Here is a 22,447-nt window from a genome sequence, read left to right as displayed (position 1 = left end):
ACAGGGCTTACTCACTTGCCTTGGAGACTTACTGAAAGAGAAATTGATTTCTCGCTCATTTGAGCCATTGCATTGTGGGGTCTCTTTGTTACAGCTACAGAGTTCTCTACATAACCCAGCTCCCTATTTACTTACATTCTGTTTCAAAAGTCTCCTTTACTCTAACAGAAAGTAGAATCTCACCTGCTTTCCCCATTCCTTTACTTTTCTCTGGCTCTCTTTTAGGTTGGCAAAGTGTTAGAACTCAATCAACCTTTACTATGGTTACATTTTTTTGTTCCTCTGGAGATAAGGCAGAACCACAAGCCACACAAATAACTAGATTGAACTAAGACCAACTTAAATTAAATTGCTCACAATCCAACTCACTGTCAAAACCCTTACATAAATGTCACTTTTGAGTTTGAAAGTCTACTATTTAATATAGCTATTGACAAACTTTATTCAAAAAAAGATCCCTACATTATTACAGCAAAACTTAGGATGAAACAGTAATGTTGAAAACATTTCAGCTAGACAATAAAAGGTTAAGAAAAAATTTAATTTTCCCCACACAAAATATGGTTGTATTCTAAACCACCATTTAGGCTGCATCTGACCCATCAGTGTCTTGTCTCTCCCTCTCCAGGGCTGGCACAGTCCAGCACAGTGCTTTTAGGACTTTTGAATTTCAGTGTGTGTACAGGGAAGATGCTCTCCAGTCCAGAAGACTTTCTGCCCTTCCCTGTGGCCTCACAGCAGCCTCTTCCACACTGACCCTGGCCATAGATTGGGCTTAACATGTAGCATGAGGCGTATGGGTTAAAATAATTTTCTAAAAGGAGTCGTTAATCCTTGTAATAAATTGCCTAAGAAGGTCACAGACTCTCCCTCCAATAGTCCTTAGAAATAAGGTAGATTTTCACACAATGGCTTTTAGGGGAGGTCCTGTGAAGGTCAGAGGGTGAACTTGGTAGGTAAACCAACAAAGAGGAAAGCAAAAATGAGATGCAAACTAATGTTTGTTATTCACTGAAACTAAACAAAATGAGGAGTTTCGGGAAGTTCTCTTTGCAGGGTTAGACTGCAGGTTTCACTTTGCCCACTTTTGTTCACAGGAAAAAAAATAATCGGCTGTGAGTATAGCTGACCTGTTCCCACCCTCTGCCCCCCAGCACACTCCACACTCCACTCCCAGCCCTCCTGCCCCCACCCTTCAGGAGAATTCTGTCTTTGCCAGACTAGTTCCTGAGCTATGGCTGCACAGGTTGGAATTAGTGTGGGCAGGAATCGAGAGGATTGGGTTTACACCAAGAGCTACTGGGAGAAGTGCAAAGAAGGTTAGAGAAAAGGAGGAGAAAGACAAGAGCCAGTGTGGGCTGGGATCTGGAAGTTTGGAAAGAGGTTACAGTTGTCAAGAGTTTGAAAAAAGCTGACAAGGAATGTGAGGTGTACATAGATAGATAGACCTATATCTATCTACAGATAGAGAGGGAAGAGGGACTGGGGCTTTTAAGAAAGTTTTGGATGTTAATATTAGAATCCTTCAGTGTTTTTTAAGGAGAACTTAGTAAAGCTTTAAATTATTTTTCAATTGCTTTTTGAAAGCCAGACTGGGTTTCAGCTTTATGGGGTTATATGACATAGCAGCATACATTTGGAGAACATGCTAGTCTGTCCATATAGTCAAGTACTTCAACTTAATCATCAACCATTTATTGAACGTCAATCTAGTATGTACACACTGCGCTAGGCACAATGCCTTAGAAACAAGGTGACCAAATGAAATATTTCACCAAAGTATTTCATCAAATGGTCTCTTTGATCAAAGAAAAGAGGAATCTTGAGCAAAGCATTGATTGACCGCCACGTAGACATCACGAATGGACAACTACATCACCATTTCAAGGTCTACTGCTGGAGAGAAATGGGAAATGAGGCACTGTAACAGAGGGTTCTCCTACACCCTCAGGACAACCAACATTTTCAAGTTCAAGGAGGCAGACATCTCTGAATTACCTACTACCATTCCTGAAGTTCTTCTTCTTCAACTACTTTTGCTGGTTCTGCCACAGGAAAGGGGCTTTAAGAAGGGTCCTACATAGAGGAGACCTTCAAGATGGCAGAGGAGTAAGACGTGGAGATCACCTTCCTCCCCACAAATACATCAGAAATACATCTACATGTGGAACAACTCCTACAGAACACCTACTGAACGCTGGCAGAAGACCTCAGACTTCCCAAAAGGCAAGAAACTCCCCACGTACCTGGGTACAGCAAAAGAAAAAAGAAAAAATAGAGACAAAAGAATAGGGACAGGACCTGCACCAGTGGGAGGGAGCTGTGAAGGAGGAAAAGTTTCCACACACTAGAAGCCCCTTCACTGGTGGAGATGGGGGTGGGCAGGGAAGCTTCGGAGCCATGGAGGAGAGCTCAGCAACAGGGGTGCAGACGGCAAAACGGAGAGATTCCCGCACAGAGGATGGGTGCCAACCAGCACTCACCAGCCTGAGAGGCTTGTCTGCTCACCCGCCGGGGCGGGCGGGGCTGGGAGCTGAGACACGGGCTTCCGAGTTCGGATTCCAGGGAGAGGACTGGGGTTGGCGGCATGAACACAGCCTGAAGGGGGCTAGTGCGCCACGGCTAGCCGGGAGGGAGTCTGGGAAAAAGCCTGGAACAGCCTAAGAGGCAAGAGACCATTGTTTTGGGGTGTGTGAGGAGAGGGGATTCAGAGCACTGCCTTAACAAGCTCCGGAGACGGGTGCGAGCCGTGGCTATCAGCGCAGACCCCAGAGACGGGCATGAAACGCTAAGGCTGCTGTTGCCGCCACCAAGAAGCCTGTGTACAAGCACAGGTCACCATCCACACCTCCCCTCCCGGGAGCCTGTGCAGCCTGCCACTGCCAGGGTCCTGTGGTCCAGGGACAACTTCCCCGGAAGAACACACGGCACGCCTCAGGCTGGTGCAACGTCACACCGGCCTCTGCCGCCACAGGCTCGCCCCACATTCCGTACCCTGCCCTCCACCCAGCCTGAGTGAGGCAGAGCCCCCTAATCAGCCGCTCCTTTAACCCCGTCCTGTCTGAGCGAAGAACAGACACACTTAGGCGACCTACACGCAGAGGCAGTTCCAAAACCAAAGCTGAACCCCGGGAGCTGTGCGAACAAAGAAGAGAAAGGGAAATCTCTCCCAGCACCCTCAGGAGCAGCGGATTAAATCTCCACAATCAACGTGATGTACCCTGCATCTCTGGAATATCTGAATAGACAACGAATCATCCCAAAATTGAGGTGGTGGACTTTGGGAGCAACTGTAGACTTTGGGTTTGCTTTCTGCGTCTAATTTGTTTCTGGTTTTATATTTATCTTAGTTTAGTATGTCGAGTTTATTAGCATTAGATTTGTTTATTGATTTGGTTGCTCGCTTCCTTTTTTATTTTTATATATACAGACGTATATATTTTTTTCCTTTTTCTCTTTTTGTGAGTGTGTATGTGTATGCTTCTTTGTGTGATTTTTTTCTGTATGGCTTTGCTTTTACCATTTGTTCTAGGGTTCTGTCTGTCCTTTTTTTTTTTTTTTTAGTATAGTTTTTAGCTCTTGTTATCATTGGTGCATTTGTTTTTTGGTTTGGTTGATCTATTCTTTCTTTCTTTATTTTTTCTTTTAGTTTAGGTTTTAGCACTTGTTATCATTGGTGGATTTCTTTTTTGGTTTGGCTGCTCTCTACTTTCATTATTTTTTTCTTTTTTTATTACTTTTTAATTTTTTATTTTAATAACTTTATTTTATTTCCTTCCTTCCTTTCTTCCTTTTTTTCTCACTTTTCTTCTGAGATGGCTGGCTGATAGGGTCTTTGTGCTCCAACCGGGTGTCAGGCCTGTACCTCTGAGGTGGGAGAGCTGAGTTCAGGACATTGGGCCACCAGAGACCTCCCCGCTCCACGTAATATCAAATGGCAAAAATCTCCCAGATATCTCCATCTCAACGCAAAGACCCAGCTCCACTCAACGACCAGCAAGCTACAGTGCTGGACACCCTATGCCAAACAACTAGCAAGACAGGAACACAACCCCACCCATTAGCAGAGAGGCTGCCTAAAAGCATAATAAGGTCACAGACACCCCAAAACACACCACCAGACGCAGTCCTGCCCACCAGAAAGACAAGATCCAGTCTCCTCCACCAGAACACAGGCACCAGTCCCCTCCACCAGGAAACCTACACAATCCACTGAACCAACCTTAGCCACTGAGGGCAGACACCAAAAACAACAGGAACTACCAACCTGCAGCCTGCAAAAAGAAGCCCCTAAACACAGTAAGTTAAGCAAAATGAGAAGACAGAAAAAAACAGAGCAGACAAAGGAGTAAGGTAAAAACCCACCAGACCAAACAAATGAAGAGGAAATAGGAAGGCTACCTGAAAAAGAATTCAGAGTAATGATAGTAAACGTGATCCAAAATCTTGGAAATAGAATGGAGAAAATACAAGAAACATTTAACAAGGACCTAGAGGAACTAAAGAGCAAACAAATGATGAACAACCCAATAAATGAAATTTAAAATTCTCTAGAAAGAATCAATAGCAGAATAACTGAGGCAGAAGAACAGATAAGTGACCTGGAAGATAAACTAGTGGAAATAACTACCGCAGAGCAGGATAAAGAAAAAAGAATGAAAAGAATTGAGGGCAGTCTCAGAGACCTCTGGGACAACATTAAGCGCACCAACATTCGAATGATAGGGGTCCCAGAAGACGAAGAGAAAAAAAAAAAGACTGAGAAAATATTTGAAGAGATTATAGTTGAACACTTCCCTAATATGGGAAAGGAAATAGTCAATCAAGTCCAGGAAGCACAGAGAGTCCCATACAGGATAAATCCAAGGAGAAACATGCCAAGACACATATTAATCAAACTATCAAAAATTAAATACAAAGAAAACATATTAAAAGTAGCAAGGGAAAAACAACAAATAACATGTAAGGGAATCCCCATAAGGTTAACAGCTGATCTTTCAGCAGAAACTCTACAAGCCAGAAGGGAGTGGCAGGACATATTTAAAGTGATGAAAGGGAAAAACCTACAACCAAGATTACTCTACCCAGGAAGGATCTCATTCAGATTCCACAGAGAAATTAAAACCTTTACAGACAAGCAAAAGCTAAGAGAGTTCAGCACCACCAAACCAGCTTTACAACAAATGCTAAAGGAACTTCTTTAGGCAGGAAACACAAGAGAAGGAAAACACCTACAATAACAAATCCAAAACAATTAAGAAAATGGTAATAGGAACATACATATCGATTACTACCTTAAATGTAAATGGATTAAATACTCCAACCAAAAGACATCGACTGGCTGAATGGATGCAAAAACAAGACCTGTATATATGCTGTTTACAAGAGACCCACTTCAGACCTAGGGACACATACAGACTGAAAGTTAGGGGATGGAAAAAGATACTCCATGCAAATGGAAATCAAAAGAAAGCCAGAATAGCAATTCTCATATCAGACAAAATAGACTTTAAAATAAAGACTACTACAAGAGACAAAGAAGGACACTACATAATGATCAAGGGATCAATCCAAGAAGAAGATATAAAAATTGTAAATATTTATGCACCCAACAAAGGAGCATCTCAATACATAAGGCAAATGCTAACATCCGTAAAAGGGGAAATCGTCAGTAACACCATCATAGTAGAGGACTTTAACACCCCACTTTCACCAATGAACAGATCATCCAAAATGAAAATAAATAAGTAAACACAAGCTTTAAATGATACATTAAGCAGGATGGACTTAAATGATATTTATAGGACATTCCAGCCAAACACAACACAATACACTTTCTTCTCAAGTGCTCATGGAACATTCTCCAGGATAGACCATATCTTGGGTCACAAATCAAGCCTTGGTAAATTTAAGAAAATTGAAATCATATCAAGTATCTTTTCCAACCACAATGCTATGAGACTAAATATCAATTGCAGGAAAAAATCTGTAAAAAATACATATACATGGAGGCTAAACAATACACTACTAAATAACCAAGAGATCACTGAAGAAATCAAAAGAGGAAATCAAAAAATACCTAAAAACAAATGACAGTGAAAACACGACGACCAAAAACCTATGGGATGCAGCAAGAGCAGTTCTAAGAGGGAAGTTTAAAGCAATACAATCCTACCTCAAGAAACAAGAAACATCTCAAATAAACAACCTAACCTTACACCTAAAGCAATTAGAGAAAGAAGAATTAAAAAACCTCAAAGTTAGCACAAGGAAAGAAATCATAAAGATCACATCAGAAATAAATGAAAAAGAAATGAAAGAAACAATAGCAAAGATCAATAAAACTAAAAGCTAGTTCTTTGAGAAGATAAACAAAATTGATAAACCATTCGCTAGACTCATCAAGAAAAAAAGCGAGAAGACTCAAATCAGTAGAATTAGAAATGAAAAAGGAGAAGTAACAACAGACACTGCAGAAATACAAAGGATCATGAGAGATTACCACAAGCAACTATATGCCAATAAAATGGACAACCTGGAAGAAATGGACAACCTGGAAGAAATGGACAGATTCTTAGAAAAGCACAACCTTCCGAGACTGAACCAGGAAGAAATAGAAAATATAAACCGACCAATCACAAGCACTGAAATTGAAACTGTGATTAAAAATATTCCAACAAACAAAAGCCCAGGACCAGATGTCTCCACAGGTGAATTCTATCAAACATTTAGAGAAGAGCTAACACCTATGCTTCTCAAACTCTTCCAAAATATAGCAGAGGGAAGAACACTCCCCAACTCATTCTACGAGGCCACCATCACCCTGATACCAAACCAGACAAAGATGTCACAAAGAAAGAAAACTATAGGCCAATATCACTGATGAACATAGATGCAAAAATCCTCAACAAAATACTAGCAAACAGAATCCAACAGCACATTAAAAGGACCATACACCATGATCAAGTGGGGTTTATCCCAGGAATGCAAGGATTCTTCAATATATGCAAATCAATCAATGTGATAAAACATATTAACAAACTGAAGGAGAAAAACCATATGATCATCACAATAGATGCAGAAAAAGCTTTTGACAAAATTCAACACCCATTTATGATGAAAACCCTGCAGAAAGTAGGCATGGAGGGAACTTACCTCAACATAATAAAGGCCATATATGACAAACCCACAGCCAACATTGTTCTCAGTGGTGAAAAACTGAAACCATTTCCTCTAAGATCAGGAACAAGACAAGGCTGTCCACTCTCACCACTATTATTCAACATAGTTTTGGAAGTGTTAGTCCCAGCAATCAGAGAAGAAAAAGAAATAAAAGGAATCCTAATCAGAAAAGAAGAAGTAAAGCTGTCACTGTTTGCAGATGACATGACACTATACATAGAGAATCCTAAAGATGCTACCAGAAAACTACTAGAGCTAATCAATGAATTTGGTAGAGTAGCAGGATACAAAATTAATGCACAGAAATCTCTTGCATTCCTATACACTAATGATGAAAACTCTGAAAGAGAAATTAAGGAAACACTCCCATTTACCATTGCAACAAAAAGAATAAAATACCTAGGAATAAACCTACCTTAGGAGACAAAAGACCTATATGCAGAAAACTATAAAACACTGATGAAAGAAATTAAAGACGATACTAAAAGATGGAGAGATATACCATGTTCTTGGATTGGAAGAATCAACATTGTGAAAATGACTATACTACTCAAAGCAATCTACAGATTCAGTGCAATCCCTATCAAACTACCAATGGCATTTTTCACAGATCTAGAAAAAAATTTCAATTTGTATGGAAACACAAAAGACCCCAAATAGCCAAAGCAATATTGAGAAAGAAAAACGGAGCTTGAGGAATCAGGCTCCCAGACTTCAGACTATACTACAAAGCTACAGTAATCAAGACAGTATGGTACTGGCACAAAAACAGACATACAGATCAATGGAACAGGATAGAAAGCCCAGAGATAAACCCACGCACATATGGTCACCTTATTTTTGATAAAGGAAGCAAGAATATACAATTGAGAAAAGACAGCCTCTTCAATAAGTGGTGCTGGGAAAACTGGACAGCTACATGTAAAAGAATGAAATTAGAACACTCCCTAACACCATACAGAAAAATAAACTCAAAATGGATTAAAGACCTAAATGTAAGGCCAGACACTATCAAACTCTTAGAGGAAAACACAGGCAGAACACTCTATGACATAAATCACAGCAAGATCCTTTTTGACCCACCTCCTAGAGAAATGGAAATAAAAACAAAAATAAACAAATGGGACCTAATGAAACTTAAAAGCTTTTGCACAGCAAAGGAAAACATAAACAAGACGAAAAGACAACCCTCAGAATGGGAGAAAATATTTGCAAATGAAGCAACTGACAAAGGATTAATCTCCAAAATTTACAAGCAGCTCATGAAGCTCAACATCAAAAAAAACAAACAACCCAACCCAAAAATGGGCAAAAGACCTAAATAGACATTTCTCCAATGAAGATATACAGATTGCCAACAAACACATGAAAGGATGCTCAACATCACTAATCATTAGAGAAATGCAAATCAAAACTACAGTGAGGTATCACCTCATACCAGTCAGAATGGCCATCATCAAAAAATCTAGAAACAATAAATGCTGGAGAGGGTGTGGAGAAAGGGAACCCTCTTGCACTGTTGGTGGGAATGTAAGTTGATACAGCCACTATGGAGAACAGTATGGAGGTTCCTTAAAAAACTAAAAACAGAACTACCATACGACCCAGCAATCCCACTACTGGGCATATACCCTGATAAAACCATAATTCAAAAAGAGTCATGTACCACAATGTTCATTACAGCTCTATTTTCAATAGCCAGGACATGGAAGCAACCTAAGTGTCCATCAACAGATGAATGGACAAAGAAGATGTGGCACATATATACAATGGACTATTGCTCAGCCATAAAAAGAAACAAAATTGAGTTATTTTACTGAGGTGGATGGACCTAGAAACTGTCATACAGAGTGAAGTAAGTCATAAAGAGAAAAACAAATACCGTATGCAAAAACAAATAGTTCTGAAGAACCTAGGGGCAGGACAGGTATAAAGACGCAGATGCAGAGAATGGACTTGAGGACATGGGGAGGGGGAAGGGTAAGCTGGGACGAAGTGAGAGATTGGCATGGACATATATACACTACCTAATGTAAAATAGACAGCTAGTGGGAAGCAGCTGCATGGCACAGGGAGATCAGCTCGGTGCTTTGTGACCACCTAGAGGGGTGGAATAGGGAGGATGGGAGGGAGACACAAGAGGGAGGAGATACGGTGATATATGTATATGTATAGCTGATTCCCTTTGTTATAAAGCAGAAACTAACACACCATTGTAAAGCAATTATACTCCAATAAACATGTAATAAACATAAATAAATAAAATTAATTAAAAAAAAAAAAAAAGAAGAAGCGTCCTACGTAGGACAGTAAATCATCCCTGACTCTGGAACGTGCTCCTTATTAAACTGTGGCTGGCGCTGGGAGGGCGGGGCGGGTCAGAGATAAAATTCAGTCCTCGCCCTCCAGGGGCTACTGCCTGAAGAGAAGATGGGTGAACAACGATGCAGCACAGGGGGATGGGGGCTGCCAGAAAGGCATGTGCGAATGTGAGGCAGGTCCTGCCCAGAAAACACTGCAAGCATCCCTGCTCTGTAGAGGGTGTGGTCAGAGTGGGCATCTGCACCAGGAGGCATTTCATCAGAGTCCTGAAAAGGAGAAATTAGCCAAGCAAGAAGGCATAGGAGGGGAAATGAAAAGACCCTTCCAAGTACCGGGAACACGCAGTGATTTCATCGGCACCTCACACCTGCTCTCAGGTTGTATTATTATCTTCATGTGGTAAATGAAGAAACAAACTCCAAAAGGTTGAGGGACCTGCCCCAAGTCACTCATCTTTAGACAGTGAACCTAAGATTTAAACTTAGCACCATACTCCCTGCCTCTTTACAGAACGTAGTCTCAGAAAGGGATTCCTTCTCATCTGGTGATGTCCACACATCCCTCACACCTTGGCCTCAGGAACACTTAGGATGAACACAAGTGTCCCTTAACCATTCTGGGAAGGAATCCAAAGTATTATAGATTCAAAAAATCATAAATTTTTTATTGTCTTCTTGGATACGGTTTTAAAAAACAGTATTCCCCCCCCCCACCACACACACACACACACACACACACACACACACACACTCTCTCTCTCACTCACTCACTGTATATCAACATATGAAAGGCACTGAGAAGTCCTGCAGAAATAACAGACCATGAAAACCTCTGCCCTCTCTCTTTCTTCCTTCCTTCCTTCTTCCCTTTCTTTTACTTTCTTTCTTCTTTCTTTCTTTCTTTCTTTCTCTTTCTTTCTCTCTCTCTCTTTCTTCCTTTCTTTCTTTCAATAACCCTTATTAACACCTTTAAAGACATTCTGTATTGTCTTCTTATTGTACTGATGAGGAAACTGCAGTCTACAGAGGGTGGGAGTTGCCTTTGGGTACACGTTAGTGGCAGAGCCAGAACCCCGTTCACTAGACTTCCTTCCTGTCAACACCCTCTTGGCTAAATCACACTTCAAAGTGTCCATTCCATACCTCCAATATATAAACAGTACATACAGCACATGAGCTGATAACCTTGTAATTGTCAACTTACAAATTACCCTTTTAAAAAAATACAAAGAAATCCCTAGGTGAGAGCTGAGATGGTGTATACAAATTTGAAGTGTGTTTATATACACTATTAATCGCCCTTGTCAAGGTTTATACTAGTTATCCAAGTCTTGCTGATATCAATTGTTTATCTTCACAGACTTCCCACTGAAATAATAATACCAACAACAACTACTAGCTCTTTTTTTGCTCTCAAAGTGAAGGATAATATTAATATACTGATGCAAATTTCCAGTCTTTATGCACGCACTTAAATGGAACCAAAGCTGAAGAAATCACACCTTAACAAGATAATCACAAAACAAATCTTTGTATCAAGCACTTCACTGCTAGATCATATCCCATTATCACTAAATAAAAAAAAAAAATTCTTTACTTTGGAATTTGGTTGGAATCAAGACAGCAAAAAAAGTGGGAGAGGAGATTGGAAATCCTTTCGTTTTTGCAAAGATTCACACTGTAACAATATTTCTTATATTAAAATTAAAGTTGTTTGGAAAATTTTTTAAGTAATATACAAATTTTAAAACATATTTCAAGAGCAGTCAGTATCCAACTTTGAAGAGTATTAATGAATATTCTAGTATGAATAACATACTAGAAAAGGTCAACTGGGCTTTATGTCTAAAAAGTTAAATATGCAGTGCTTGTATTCTGCATTAGCAGAAGGAGGCAAATGATACCCTGAAAATGTTTTAAACGTGCAACTTTGCTTATCTTCCTGAATTAATGATCCTTATAGCAGTTGTTATTTAACCTTATCATGTTGCACAGTAATTGGGGAAACCTATTGTGAAAGAAAGGAAAAGAAAAAGCATTTAGTTTAATCTTGGAACTTTTTTCCAACCTAGCATTTTTCTGGTTATCAAGGAGGGTGAAAATGAAAGTTAGATTTCTACTGGATTTTCTTAAAATCTCAAAGAAGAAACTAGAGAGTTCCAAATGGGTGATTCATTAAACATCGTATTCTGTGAAAAGGACACAAATTAGATTATCGACGAACTGCTCATTATGTGAATTCTGGGTTTCATGAGGTCCACGAAGGAGCTCTGACTAGGAGACAGTCAGTGGCTCCTAAGAAAGCCAGTTTCTCCTTCAAGGCTCTGAATCGCTCATTTGTGGATATGATATTCAGAAAATGCCATTTGCCCCTCATAAGACTTCTATGTCCTTCTTCATACATTTCTGTGTGCACACAGAGGAAATTCAAAGCCTCCATCTTTTAATCCCTTTTAACTTTGACAACTATACTAAACCTGACCCTGAGACCCTTCTACCTTCACATGCTCTCAAGGTGCTTGAGAAACCAGCTAACTTTATGATTGAAATTAATGTTTTCATTCAACTGCAGATGCTTGAGCTCAATACACATACCAGCAGTGTGAGCACCAGCCCCTTCTGCTCCTTCAGCCAGGTAATATGCTTTTTCCTTTTTTTTTTTCTCACTTTTTTTTTTCCCCATTATCCTTTTAATACAGAGCAGGGCTACTGATTACAAAGAGGCAGTTTGACTCCAGCAATAGGTCTTCTTCACTAATCCTCACTGTCATGGAAATTCCAGCTGCTACAAGAATAAGAGGCTCAATCCATATTTGCCAGCTCTAATATGAAATCTGTCAGAACCCAAATTAATGAGATCCAAATTCCTTACATCACGATAACAGGTTAAGACTGGTCGATTAATTACATAAATCCTTCCCGATTCATTGTGCATTTGCAGCCCAGATTGTGTCTTACATTACTCCATGACACAAGGCCTTTTGGCTCCTGTTGTTCTGCAGAAAGGCCCCATTTAAGTGGAGGCTGCCTGCCACAGCAAAATGTTAAATGTCACACGTTAAATTTGCACTTTTCTGTAATTGCTTTTGTTAAAAAAAAAAAAAAATTTAAACTACAGCACAGGGCTCCCAGTACACCACTATGCAGAGGGCTGGGATTGTACTGAATGGATCCCAGGGCAGGCAAGCTATCTTTTACAGTTTACACAGGTCTAAGAGTTTACAGTCTCCTTTGTACCTGGTGCCCAGTAGGCAGCAGAGCCCAGAACGTGCATGTTTGTGAAGATAAACCAAGTTTCCCTAAGATCTGTGGCAACAAAAGCATATATTCAGAAGATTCTTTTCCTTATGAAAGGATTAAAATAGGATTCTTTAGCCAGTTTCCTTTTTGTTTACCAGTAAAAGTATTAGATATATAAAACACTGTTGATCTACTCACCTTTTCAGGACCATATATTGTACAAATATATGTTATACTTGTGCAGGTCTTTGTGTAGGCTTTGCTATTTGTATTTGTAACTGGCACACACCTACAGAGGGAGAATAATTGAGGATTAAGATCTCAAAGGACTTCAAAAATTATCCTGGTCTTATCCTTCTTAAAACATCAAAATGCACCTGGAATCACAACTAGTTAGATTTAGACCTAGAACTATAGGCGTCCAGTGCCATCTCTCTTCACCACACTACATTTCCTGGTGGGGTGGACTTTTTAAGTACCTAGGTACTCTGTATCCAATGGAACTTGTTCCGGTTGTGTTTCCTGCATCATCCTTTTGAGGGCTGGGTGTTCTGCGAATACACAAGCGAGCAGATGATGCACCGACGGAAAGCTGTGTGAGGCGTGGGTTCTTTCCACTTGGGAGCCCTAACACCACGCCACCACGCCACCACACAGACAGCTAGCCAGACCCCAGGCGGCGCGTTCTGCCGCGGACCGCCGGGCCACCGCGCTGGCCCGGCAGCGCCCCCCTCTGTCCTCCCGCAGCCTTGCATCGGGTCGCCACTGGCCGCGCGCTTTCTTCCAAGGTAAAGGAAGCTCGGCTTCCGGGCTCCGAGCCTGATGGGGTGAGGGACTTGTCCCTCCCTATACGTCCCCCACCCTCCCACACACACACATTAAACCCTGACCCTGGGCCGTTTCTGGACCCAGAGGCACGCGCTTCTTCCCCGGCGAGCCAGTCCCGGCACCAAGCGTCGTCGGTCCGCTCCCTTCCCAGACAGATTAACGGATTAACGCGACGGCGCGCCCACCCGCAGGTTTTATTTAGGGTTCTGGGGAGAATAGAGGAGAAAGGGGTCGACTAATGTGTGCGGTGCGTGCGCAGGTAAAACTTTAGCAATGCGTGGTCTTGGCCCCAACCCCGCCGCGACCCCGGGACGCTCCGGGGCCGCTCTAGGCCTGAACCACACCCGCGCCGGCGGCGCGTCGTCGCCCCTTCTCGGGCCGGGCGGCGGGGCGGAGGCCTTAGTGCCGCGCGAGCATCTGCAGAACAAAGACTCGGGTCCAGCCCTAGACTGAGAACGGCCGCCGCCGTCTCCCCGGCCCGGCCGCCCTGACCCAGCTAAGCCCGAAACCCACCCGAGCAGCGGGGGCCGGCTCCACGCGCGCTGCCAAACCAGCGGGGCCCCGGAGACGACTGAACCCGGAGGCCCCAGGGGGTCCTCGGTATTCAAAGCTCCCTCCTGCACCAAACCCACCACCCCAGGCCCCTCTGCATTATTATTATTTTTTTTTCTCAAGCCGCCAAGCTGTCATTCTAACGCTGGGAAGGGGGCCTCGCGGTGCCCACGTTCGAGGCAGGTGGGCAGGGGAGGGGGCGCTGCAGGTCGGTGCTGTAAATCCTGTCTTTTTGCGGTTGTTGTTCCCACTCACCACCCGCCGCCCCCCTCCACCCGGGTTCCCCCCCTCTTTCTTTCCGCCGCGCAGTTGCTATGGGTTACCAGGGCGGTTGCCATGGGTTACCGGACCGAGGCCGACTGGCTCGCTACCTGCCACCCAGTCACCGCCGCCGCCGCCGGCGGAGCGGCCAGGGCGGGAGGCAGCGGGAGCGCGCGTGTGCGGGCCGCAGCGCGGGGAGTGTGCGCGAGCCGGCCGGGCGCTGCAGCCAACAGGCGGGCCGGGTGCCGCCGCGGGAGCGCCGCCGCCGGTGGGGTGGGGGGCAGAGCTATAAAGAAGGCCCAGAGGTAAGAAACAAGCAAAAACACAACCGCAAGTTATGCCCGTGCTGTGCCTCTAGCGGCAAAGACAAGCGGTGTGGGGCTTTGGATGCGTCTACACTTCTCGTCGGGGGAGAAAGGGTATTTTCCTCTTTAGCATAAACCATTTGCATAGTGTCTTTAGACCAGAGTTTAAATTCCGCATAAAATTGTAGCTTAATTTTTTTTTCTCGTTTCCTATCTTTTGAAAACAAGTCTTTGGAATTTTGGAGAAAGAGAAAAGGGTCACTACCAGAGTTTGCGCAGCTAAAATAAATTAGTGTCCAATGCACTGTTCATAACAATGATCTAGAAAAGTTTCCAGCAAGAGTGAAGAGCAATTGTGCCTGACTTAAAGGAACAATGGTGACTCGTTTGTGAGCTGCATATGGCAAAGAATAGAGCCAAAATCCTTTGTTAATACTTCAGACTTAAAGAAATTGTTGCTTATTTACGTCCTAAACTTTTTGAACTCCATTCTACTAAAATGTATTAATTTCTTGTGACCTTTATGTGCAAAGGAAATTGTATCTATGCTTTGACTGTCAAACTGCAATAACTAATTTCAGACAGCTTTGTGTATTTGAAAATATGTGTATATATATTATATATATAATAAAGGTCTATATTCCAAACAAAAGCAGAAAATTGTATTGAAATAAATTGTTCCTACATTGAAAAGATGCTGCATTGTATTCATAGGATACCAACTAAGTGATTTAAATATTAAGAGGAAAACTATTTAGAAATAGAATTAACTTTTGTTATTTTTATCTTAAAATTTGAGGCCTTTCATGGAAAAGGGTCTTCCTTTATAGCTGAAATACTGAAAACCTTATTTGTACCACAGTAGCTCAATAATGATGACTCCTTAAGGCACCAGAAAACATAAACTGAGTTCAAAACAACATTCAGTTTACTGTTGGGATATAATGGTAATTGTGGCTAGGCTAAATGAATTTGTTTAAATTCTTAATAGCCATAAAAGAAATTTTTTTTTTTTACCAGACTATAGTAAGGTTATTGCGTATCACTTGTTTGTATTTAATTACTTAGTAAAATGTGAACTAGGCTTAAAAAGCTCCTGCAAGATATTTAATATCTTAATGGACATAACTACTTAAAGATTAACATTTCTGTTTTTCCTTAGTAATTTTTAAAACTTGAAATTTTAACTAGAATTTAAATCACTTTCTTCCAAGTGAGACTTTAAAAGAAGCCCTAAGTAACAGGTTATTGACTTTCATTGTTGACACCTTTGGGTTATATATAAAACCAGTTCTCAAACAGAACACATAAACTATCTTTATAGGTGAATAAGTGTGCCCTTTAAGAATTAGCCAGGGAAATACAGTTTTTTGTATGTAAATCATAAAGCAACCAGGATTAGAATTCTTTAAATCTGTTACATTTAAAATAGTTTTAAATAAACATCTATGCTATTTAGTTATTTAAGTAATTGTTTTCTTTTTCTAAAGAAAGCTTTATAAAAATATGGCGGAGAAAAATAAGAGACTTGAACAAAACAAGAAAGCCATTGGGGGCTGAAGTTCATTTAAATATCTCAGCTGCAGGAAATCAGTTTAAAGAAGCCAGTGCTTAGATATCAAAACAACCAAACCAAGGCTAAACGCCTTAAATGTACACAACTACAGTGAATATGAAACCAAATTTTACCAAAATTATTCATTAAAAATTACTAATCATTCAGAAACACACTGAATTTAGATCTAACACAGAAGAAATATATTCTCTTGTATAAAATAAGCGATCCAACAAACTGAAGTTGATTTTTTCATGTTTAATGTGAAAATGAAGATCTCATGAAGTTTACATATCACAGTATTAGGCATTACTTAATATCAATTTTGATAGCTATAGTTACATCATCTAAAAATCACATGACGATTGGTGGCACGTTATATGCTTTTCAAAACTGCAGTAAAACAGAAATAACGTGAATGCAAATACGTATTGCCAAGGACCTAGGGATCACATTCAAATGACTGGATGGCAAACTACATGTTAGCAAGATAAAAAGAAATTGCTTAATCTTTTTTTCCCCCTGTATTAAAATAATGAGTCTTAAATGACAAAGTAACAAGATCCAAGATACCTTAAATCAAAATATTTACGAAAAGTTCAATAATGTTTTAGAGCAAACAAAAAACAAAAAGGCGAAATTAAGGAGATCATGCGTATTCTAAATTTAATTTTTTCTGTTGGTTCTTAGTTACAAGCATTTCAAAGGCTCTTTAAATAATACTTTTAAACTCCTAGTTAAAATAAAATGAGGTGAGGTAATATTTAATTAAAGCAACAAGTTATACCGGTTATGTAAAAATATCTTCCTGTTAATTTCAGAGATATTTTGTACCATTCAACAGGAAGAAACTTGAACAATTATCTCAAGAAAATGCTGCTTTATCTGAAAGTTTGAAGTTCAATGTACTTTATCTAAGACATTTAATCTTTGGGCCACTAAAAAAAGAAAAAAAACATTTAATTAATGCTTTATAAAATAAGCATTTATAGATGCTCAGGCAAATGCCTTAAAAGAAAGGACTTTTTAGAAATGAATAATTAATTCTGAAATTAGCAAGTTCATATCCTTTTCTAAATTATGGGAATATTTATTGGCAAAATTTATTAATTTTTATAAGATCCTACTTTTAACTTAAAAAAGTAACAAGCAACTGTCACTGACACTGAAAGTTATCTAGTGATAAGAAATTGCACATTAAGTCAGAAAATAAATCATGAACCTGTAATTCTAATTACACATAGATAATGAAAACAAATGGTTTGTTTCCAGAAACCATGTGTTAAAGCTGATTTTGGACAATGAAAATGTATTTCTGAATCTATATATTGCAAATATAAGCAAAATGACTAGTGCTATTTCTGGGCTTTTTCTCTAAGCTGTAAACATTATTTTAACATGTCTCTCTAGTCATAAGATACATTTTCCATTTACGTGGGAAATAGAATACCGGAAAGGTTAAACACTCTTAAAATATTTCAATCAACCACCCCAAAAGTAAGTGTTTTCCCAGTGCAGGGGAGGTACCCACAGAATTCCAACCGCCTGTCTGAGAGGCATTCTGGTCTGTGCCGAAAGTCTTCGTAGTGGCTAAGACCATACCTGCTGTGTTTATGCTAACACTGCCCCAGTGATACAAGAAGGAATTCTCTATCTGGATTTCAAATGCTACCTATTTACCTATCTTTTAAAATGCAATAAAGCCAACTAGGTTTTTTTAAACATATAAATCATTTCATTTGAGGGCAGGATCTTGTTTTACCAATAGCGTGCGCCTATCAAGGAGAATACTGCATTCACTGGCTTTTAGCTTTTTACAGAAGCTTAGCCAAAATAGGACAACATAAAAATACCACTAATAAACAACACAACATCTTTACGAATTTAAATACTTAATATGACAGTGAGCTTTAGGTAAGAATATATTATTAGCAAGCTTTCTGCTCTATGACTGGACACAGTTTGCTATTCCTAAAATGGTAACATTACAATTATTTTTCAGGATTCCTGCAGAGCTGTGCTCATTTTACATCCGTGTGAACTGCTGTCATCACTACTATGTCCAAACCCAGAGGATGAACTGGAAAAGAAGAGAGGGGGAAAATAATAAAAAGAGGAAATTGGTTTTCACAACACACTCAAAGCCTGAGTAACAGAGGAGAACTTTAATTATCTCCAGTCACAGAGAGAGACAGGAAATTTGGACTTTTAATTAGCCATTTGGAGTGCAGTTGGATATTTTTTTAGCTAGATAATTTAAACGCGAATAATTCAAGTCTGACTAAATGAAAGTCACATAATCAGAATGCAGATAATTGAATTTCTACTGCATTCATTAATTCAGTGTGGAGGTGTGTGTGAAGACTTCTATGATGAACTGTCACAGCTCAATGAAATCTCAGTCAATTAATTTTTTCATTATCTTAGTATTACATCAACAAAAAAGTGGAGTGTGTGTATATATCTATACACACGCATATGTGCACGATGTGTTATATAAATACGTATACATTAAATCAAAATGCAAGGAAATACCTTTCCGAATCATAATCTATATCATTTTCTTTTTTTCCTTCTTCTTCTTCTTCAGGGAAACGTCTGTTCATCAAGGCAAACTTGTGAATTGCTTCTTCTACGGAGTACTTAGTCTGCCCGGAAACACATGCCTCGATGTCTTCTGAATTCAGATGGCTTTGCAGGAAGAGGTGAAGGCTGCTATCTGAAAGCAGAAGTGCATTCTGTAGGACCCTACGTAAAAGAAAAAAGGAGACATGACCAGTGGACGGGGATGGACAATTATAGGGTGGGAAAGAGAAAAAACATTAGAAATGTGCCACTGAAGTAATTTCTCTACTATGGCAAACTTGGCATCAATTGCGACTCTTCCTATTAAAGGGATGAAAGCATATGTTAACTTTTATTCGATTATTTGGAAATTTAGGTGAGTAAAAACATGAAGCTAATAGTTAAGAACATCTGTTAAAAGAATAACTTCAAGGACATTTCTTCAGTTTAACCATCTGTTGTGACCATGTGGATTAATTATGGAAATATTTTGCTTAGATAGTCACAGAAATTTATTCTGCTTTTAAAAAATTTACTGCCAACCAGCATGTCAATTCTGTGATCTTTATTGGCTAGGCTGTCATGAAACATCAAAACTTTCAACGACTATTAAAAACTATATTGAAAAGTCAATAGATTTCTCAGCATGTCTTACATTTTCAAACTTTACGAGGATGCTTATATACACGTTCACAAGGGCTCGTTGCGAGGTGGCTTTTTTGAATACTTAAAATTGACTGGAAATTTCTATAAAATCTTCAGCAGCACTGCGTATCTATTTTAAAATGAGTCCCTAAATAAAATTGCTCCCAGCCAATTTTACCATATATGTAATTAAAGTATGATAATTTTGTAATAAGTACATACTAGCCTTCCCACATGCAAGATCAAAGTTTACAAAGAGAGTACAGATTTCAGCAGGTGCATCAGAACTACATGGAGGATGAAAAACTGCCCTGTAGCAAAATCTGCACGTGCTCAAATTCATATTAGCAGTGAATGTGTCTTTTTCTGAAATGCATGTCAAAGAATACCCTTATATTTAAATAAAAACTGGTTTTCTCTTTTTAGCAAAGATTTTGATGTATGATAATTTAGTCTCTATTAATAGCTCGATAATGATATAACACAGACACTAAAACCAGATATAGGGGACAAAACTGAAACACTGAAACCCAAGTATAACTCTGTCCAACATGGGATTTTTCATATAGAGGTGTATGAAAAAGAGTATGTATTTCATACCAAACGAAACTTAGTTTATATTCTGCATTTTTTAAACAAGTAATTAGATAAGTAAATCTCTTTTGGCCATTCATATCAATTTACTAAAAATCCAAGGCCACTGGAATACTTCCTTCTCTTCCAAATAAAACAGAATTATTTCTTCAAGAAGGCGAGCGTCTAAAAATGCACAGTATCAAAACCAAAATCTAGCTGTCCTCTTTGCTTCAAATAAGCTTACAAATGTAGTTTGAGAAATATTCTTTACTGACCTACTAAAAGGAAAAGGAAAACCTTTGTGCCTTTTTAAAAGGCAAAGTCTCAAGCAAAGCAGTTAAATATTTACACTCCCTCCATGTCCTCTGCCCTGGGTGCCCTCAGAAGATGACCATATCACATGATAAAGATTAATTTACCAAGTATAAGGAGTAAAGTAGTAAATCCCTTTTACTACTCTTTGAGATTTATTTTCTACCTTTATAAATGTTTACCACTCTTGTTTTAAATGCTTCAAATCAAGAGAAGATTTATATAGCAACGACCCATTAATATTACCTTGCATTTGCTGTGAAGTTTGAACGGAGTGTTTCCTGTGTCCTTTTGTCAGTGGTTTCCTGCCAGTGATGTTACAAGTAACTGTTCATGGGATTATACTTACTGCTTTGTTTCTGTTGGAAATGTATTTTCTTGATAAAATAATGGGTAATCTTTAAAATTGATTTTAGATGGTTCGAGGCATTACACCACAAAAGTAATGAGCACTAATGCCAATGATATTGGACACAAATTCATTTTAGCGTTATTTCATGTCTAAAGCAATTCTACTGAGCCTTGAACTGGTCATACACTGTTATTAACTTGCTAGTAACCTAACACATGGGTACAGCAAACAAAAGTGATCGAGTCCAGGTTGATCGGGACCTCAAGGCTACTGTCCTTTTTCTTGAGCTATAATTCAATTTCCAATTTTACTGTGCATTAGACTCATTTCCCAGTGTTTTCTTTTCTGCTTAATACTGCCATCTGGAGGACACACAGGTGAACAGCCAGAGGGAGCCTGGCACACCCAGCTCACAATTCTAAACTGGGAGAAGGATGTTCAGGGAACATCTGAACACCCACACAGGCCCTGAGTTCAAAAACATCTGCCAGGCACAGTTTAGGTTTTTTGAATTGCTTCTGTCTGATTGGCTATATTTATGCCACCGTACTCCATGGGTATGAGTTTTAAATAAGCAAAAATACTTTTTTATTGTATTTAGGATTTTTATTTTCAGTCCCGTATTTCATTCCAAAATTAAAAATACAAAATTTTTAGAGTGCTTTCCCATCTGGTTCAGTGAGCATAATTAGTTCATTTTAAGTAATATCTGGTTTATTATACATAAGAGAGTGTTGTGACTGCCATCATAATATTAAACCTTATTTTTACCTTAGTCATACTTGTGCCACATTTTCCACCAACAAATCTAACAGCAGAAAATCAACTTCAAACTTAATATAAAGAGTACTTTGTAAAACAGTCAATAAAATGTCATCTTTATAAGCCTCCATAAAAGTAAATGTATACAATTTTCAAGCCTTTATAAAAGGAACAAAAAATAGCCTCTAGAATTTTAAAGGAATTTCTGAAAGGATATTTACAACACAAGTCAAAAGTTATTCCTTTCTCCATACCAACTTATAAATTAAACAAAGCAAAACCTGTTCTTCCTTGAATTAAATACAGCTGAAAATCTGGTTTTCCTCAACGTGATTTTATTAGGTGTATTATATATTGGTTCAGCTGAGAATATATATAGCTATGCAAAACCATGTAATCCTAACTAAGGATGCCCTGAGTCTACTGAACCCAATATAATGATATATATACACATCTGTATAGCGTGTGGAAGGTTAGCAGTTTGATGTAGGAAAAAAAAATTAATTCAGCCTGTTTACCTCTTACCATGAGAAAAAAATAAAACCTACAAATCTTCATTGAAGACACTCATGATCTGTGCTGTGGTGCCCTCTATTGAACACAAAGTCTTATAAAGTGTGTGTGTGTGTGTGTGTGTGTGTGTGTGTGTGTGTGTGTATAAAACTAGCTGTAGTGTTTCCATGGTATCCTTTTGCAAAAAAAATTTTTTTATTCAATTCCTTAAATTTTTAAGAAATACAAAACTGTAATACAAAAGTCTACATTGTAAGGTACATGTAGTTTTATTAATGGGGTGGATTCAGTAAAGAAGGAAAGCTGGCTCCCATGTGTGATAGCAATCAAATGTAAAAAATTAGTAGGAATGCCATTTTCATAGTTAGAGACTTACCAACAGAGTTTATAATTTAGTCTATAACTTCTTTTTTCATAACTATTAGTAAAAGTGACTTACAATTTAAAAGTAGCCGGGGGGCAGGGGGAGACCCAAAAG

General features: G+C 39.2%; 2 protein-coding genes and 1 long non-coding RNA gene across 4 annotated transcripts in view; 1 reads left to right on the top strand and 2 right to left on the bottom strand.

Moving 5' to 3' along the window:
• The window catches only part of LOC309665532 (uncharacterized protein), a 219,767-nt gene extending 205,079 nt beyond the window's left edge, over window positions 1–14,688 (bottom strand). Inside the window, exons 1-3 of the mRNA XM_082472173.1 lie at window positions 14,447–14,688; window positions 13,223–13,294; window positions 12,942–13,032 (exon numbers count right to left, since the gene is read on the bottom strand). The gene's annotated coding sequence lies outside the window, so the exon portion shown is untranslated. The remainder of the gene's footprint in view (window positions 1–12,941; window positions 13,033–13,222; window positions 13,295–14,446) is intronic.
• Window position 14,689: 1 nt separating this feature from the next.
• LOC309665593 lies at window positions 14,690–21,185 on the top strand. Its single transcript, XR_014266553.1, has 2 exons — window positions 14,690–14,803; window positions 18,835–21,185. It is a non-coding gene; the product is annotated as an uncharacterized lncRNA (long non-coding RNA).
• SNX10 (sorting nexin 10) overlaps window positions 16,488–22,447 on the bottom strand; it is a 73,111-nt gene continuing 67,151 nt past the window's right edge. For both annotated transcript variants that reach the window (XM_082472148.1, XM_082472149.1), the window contains exons 6-7: window positions 18,780–18,992; window positions 16,488–18,324 (exon numbers count right to left, since the gene is read on the bottom strand). In XM_082472148.1, the coding sequence (XP_082328274.1) occupies window positions 18,243–18,324; window positions 18,780–18,992 (295 nt within the window). In that variant the 3' untranslated portion in view covers window positions 16,488–18,242. The remainder of the gene's footprint in view (window positions 18,325–18,779; window positions 18,993–22,447) is intronic.

This window comes from Balaenoptera physalus (genome assembly GCF_965194825.1).
Source record: "Balaenoptera physalus genome assembly, chromosome: 8".
Taxonomy (NCBI): domain Eukaryota; kingdom Metazoa; phylum Chordata; class Mammalia; order Artiodactyla; family Balaenopteridae; genus Balaenoptera; species Balaenoptera physalus.
Note: the sequence above shows the minus strand (reverse complement) of the source record. Positions and strands in the feature narration are given on the sequence as shown.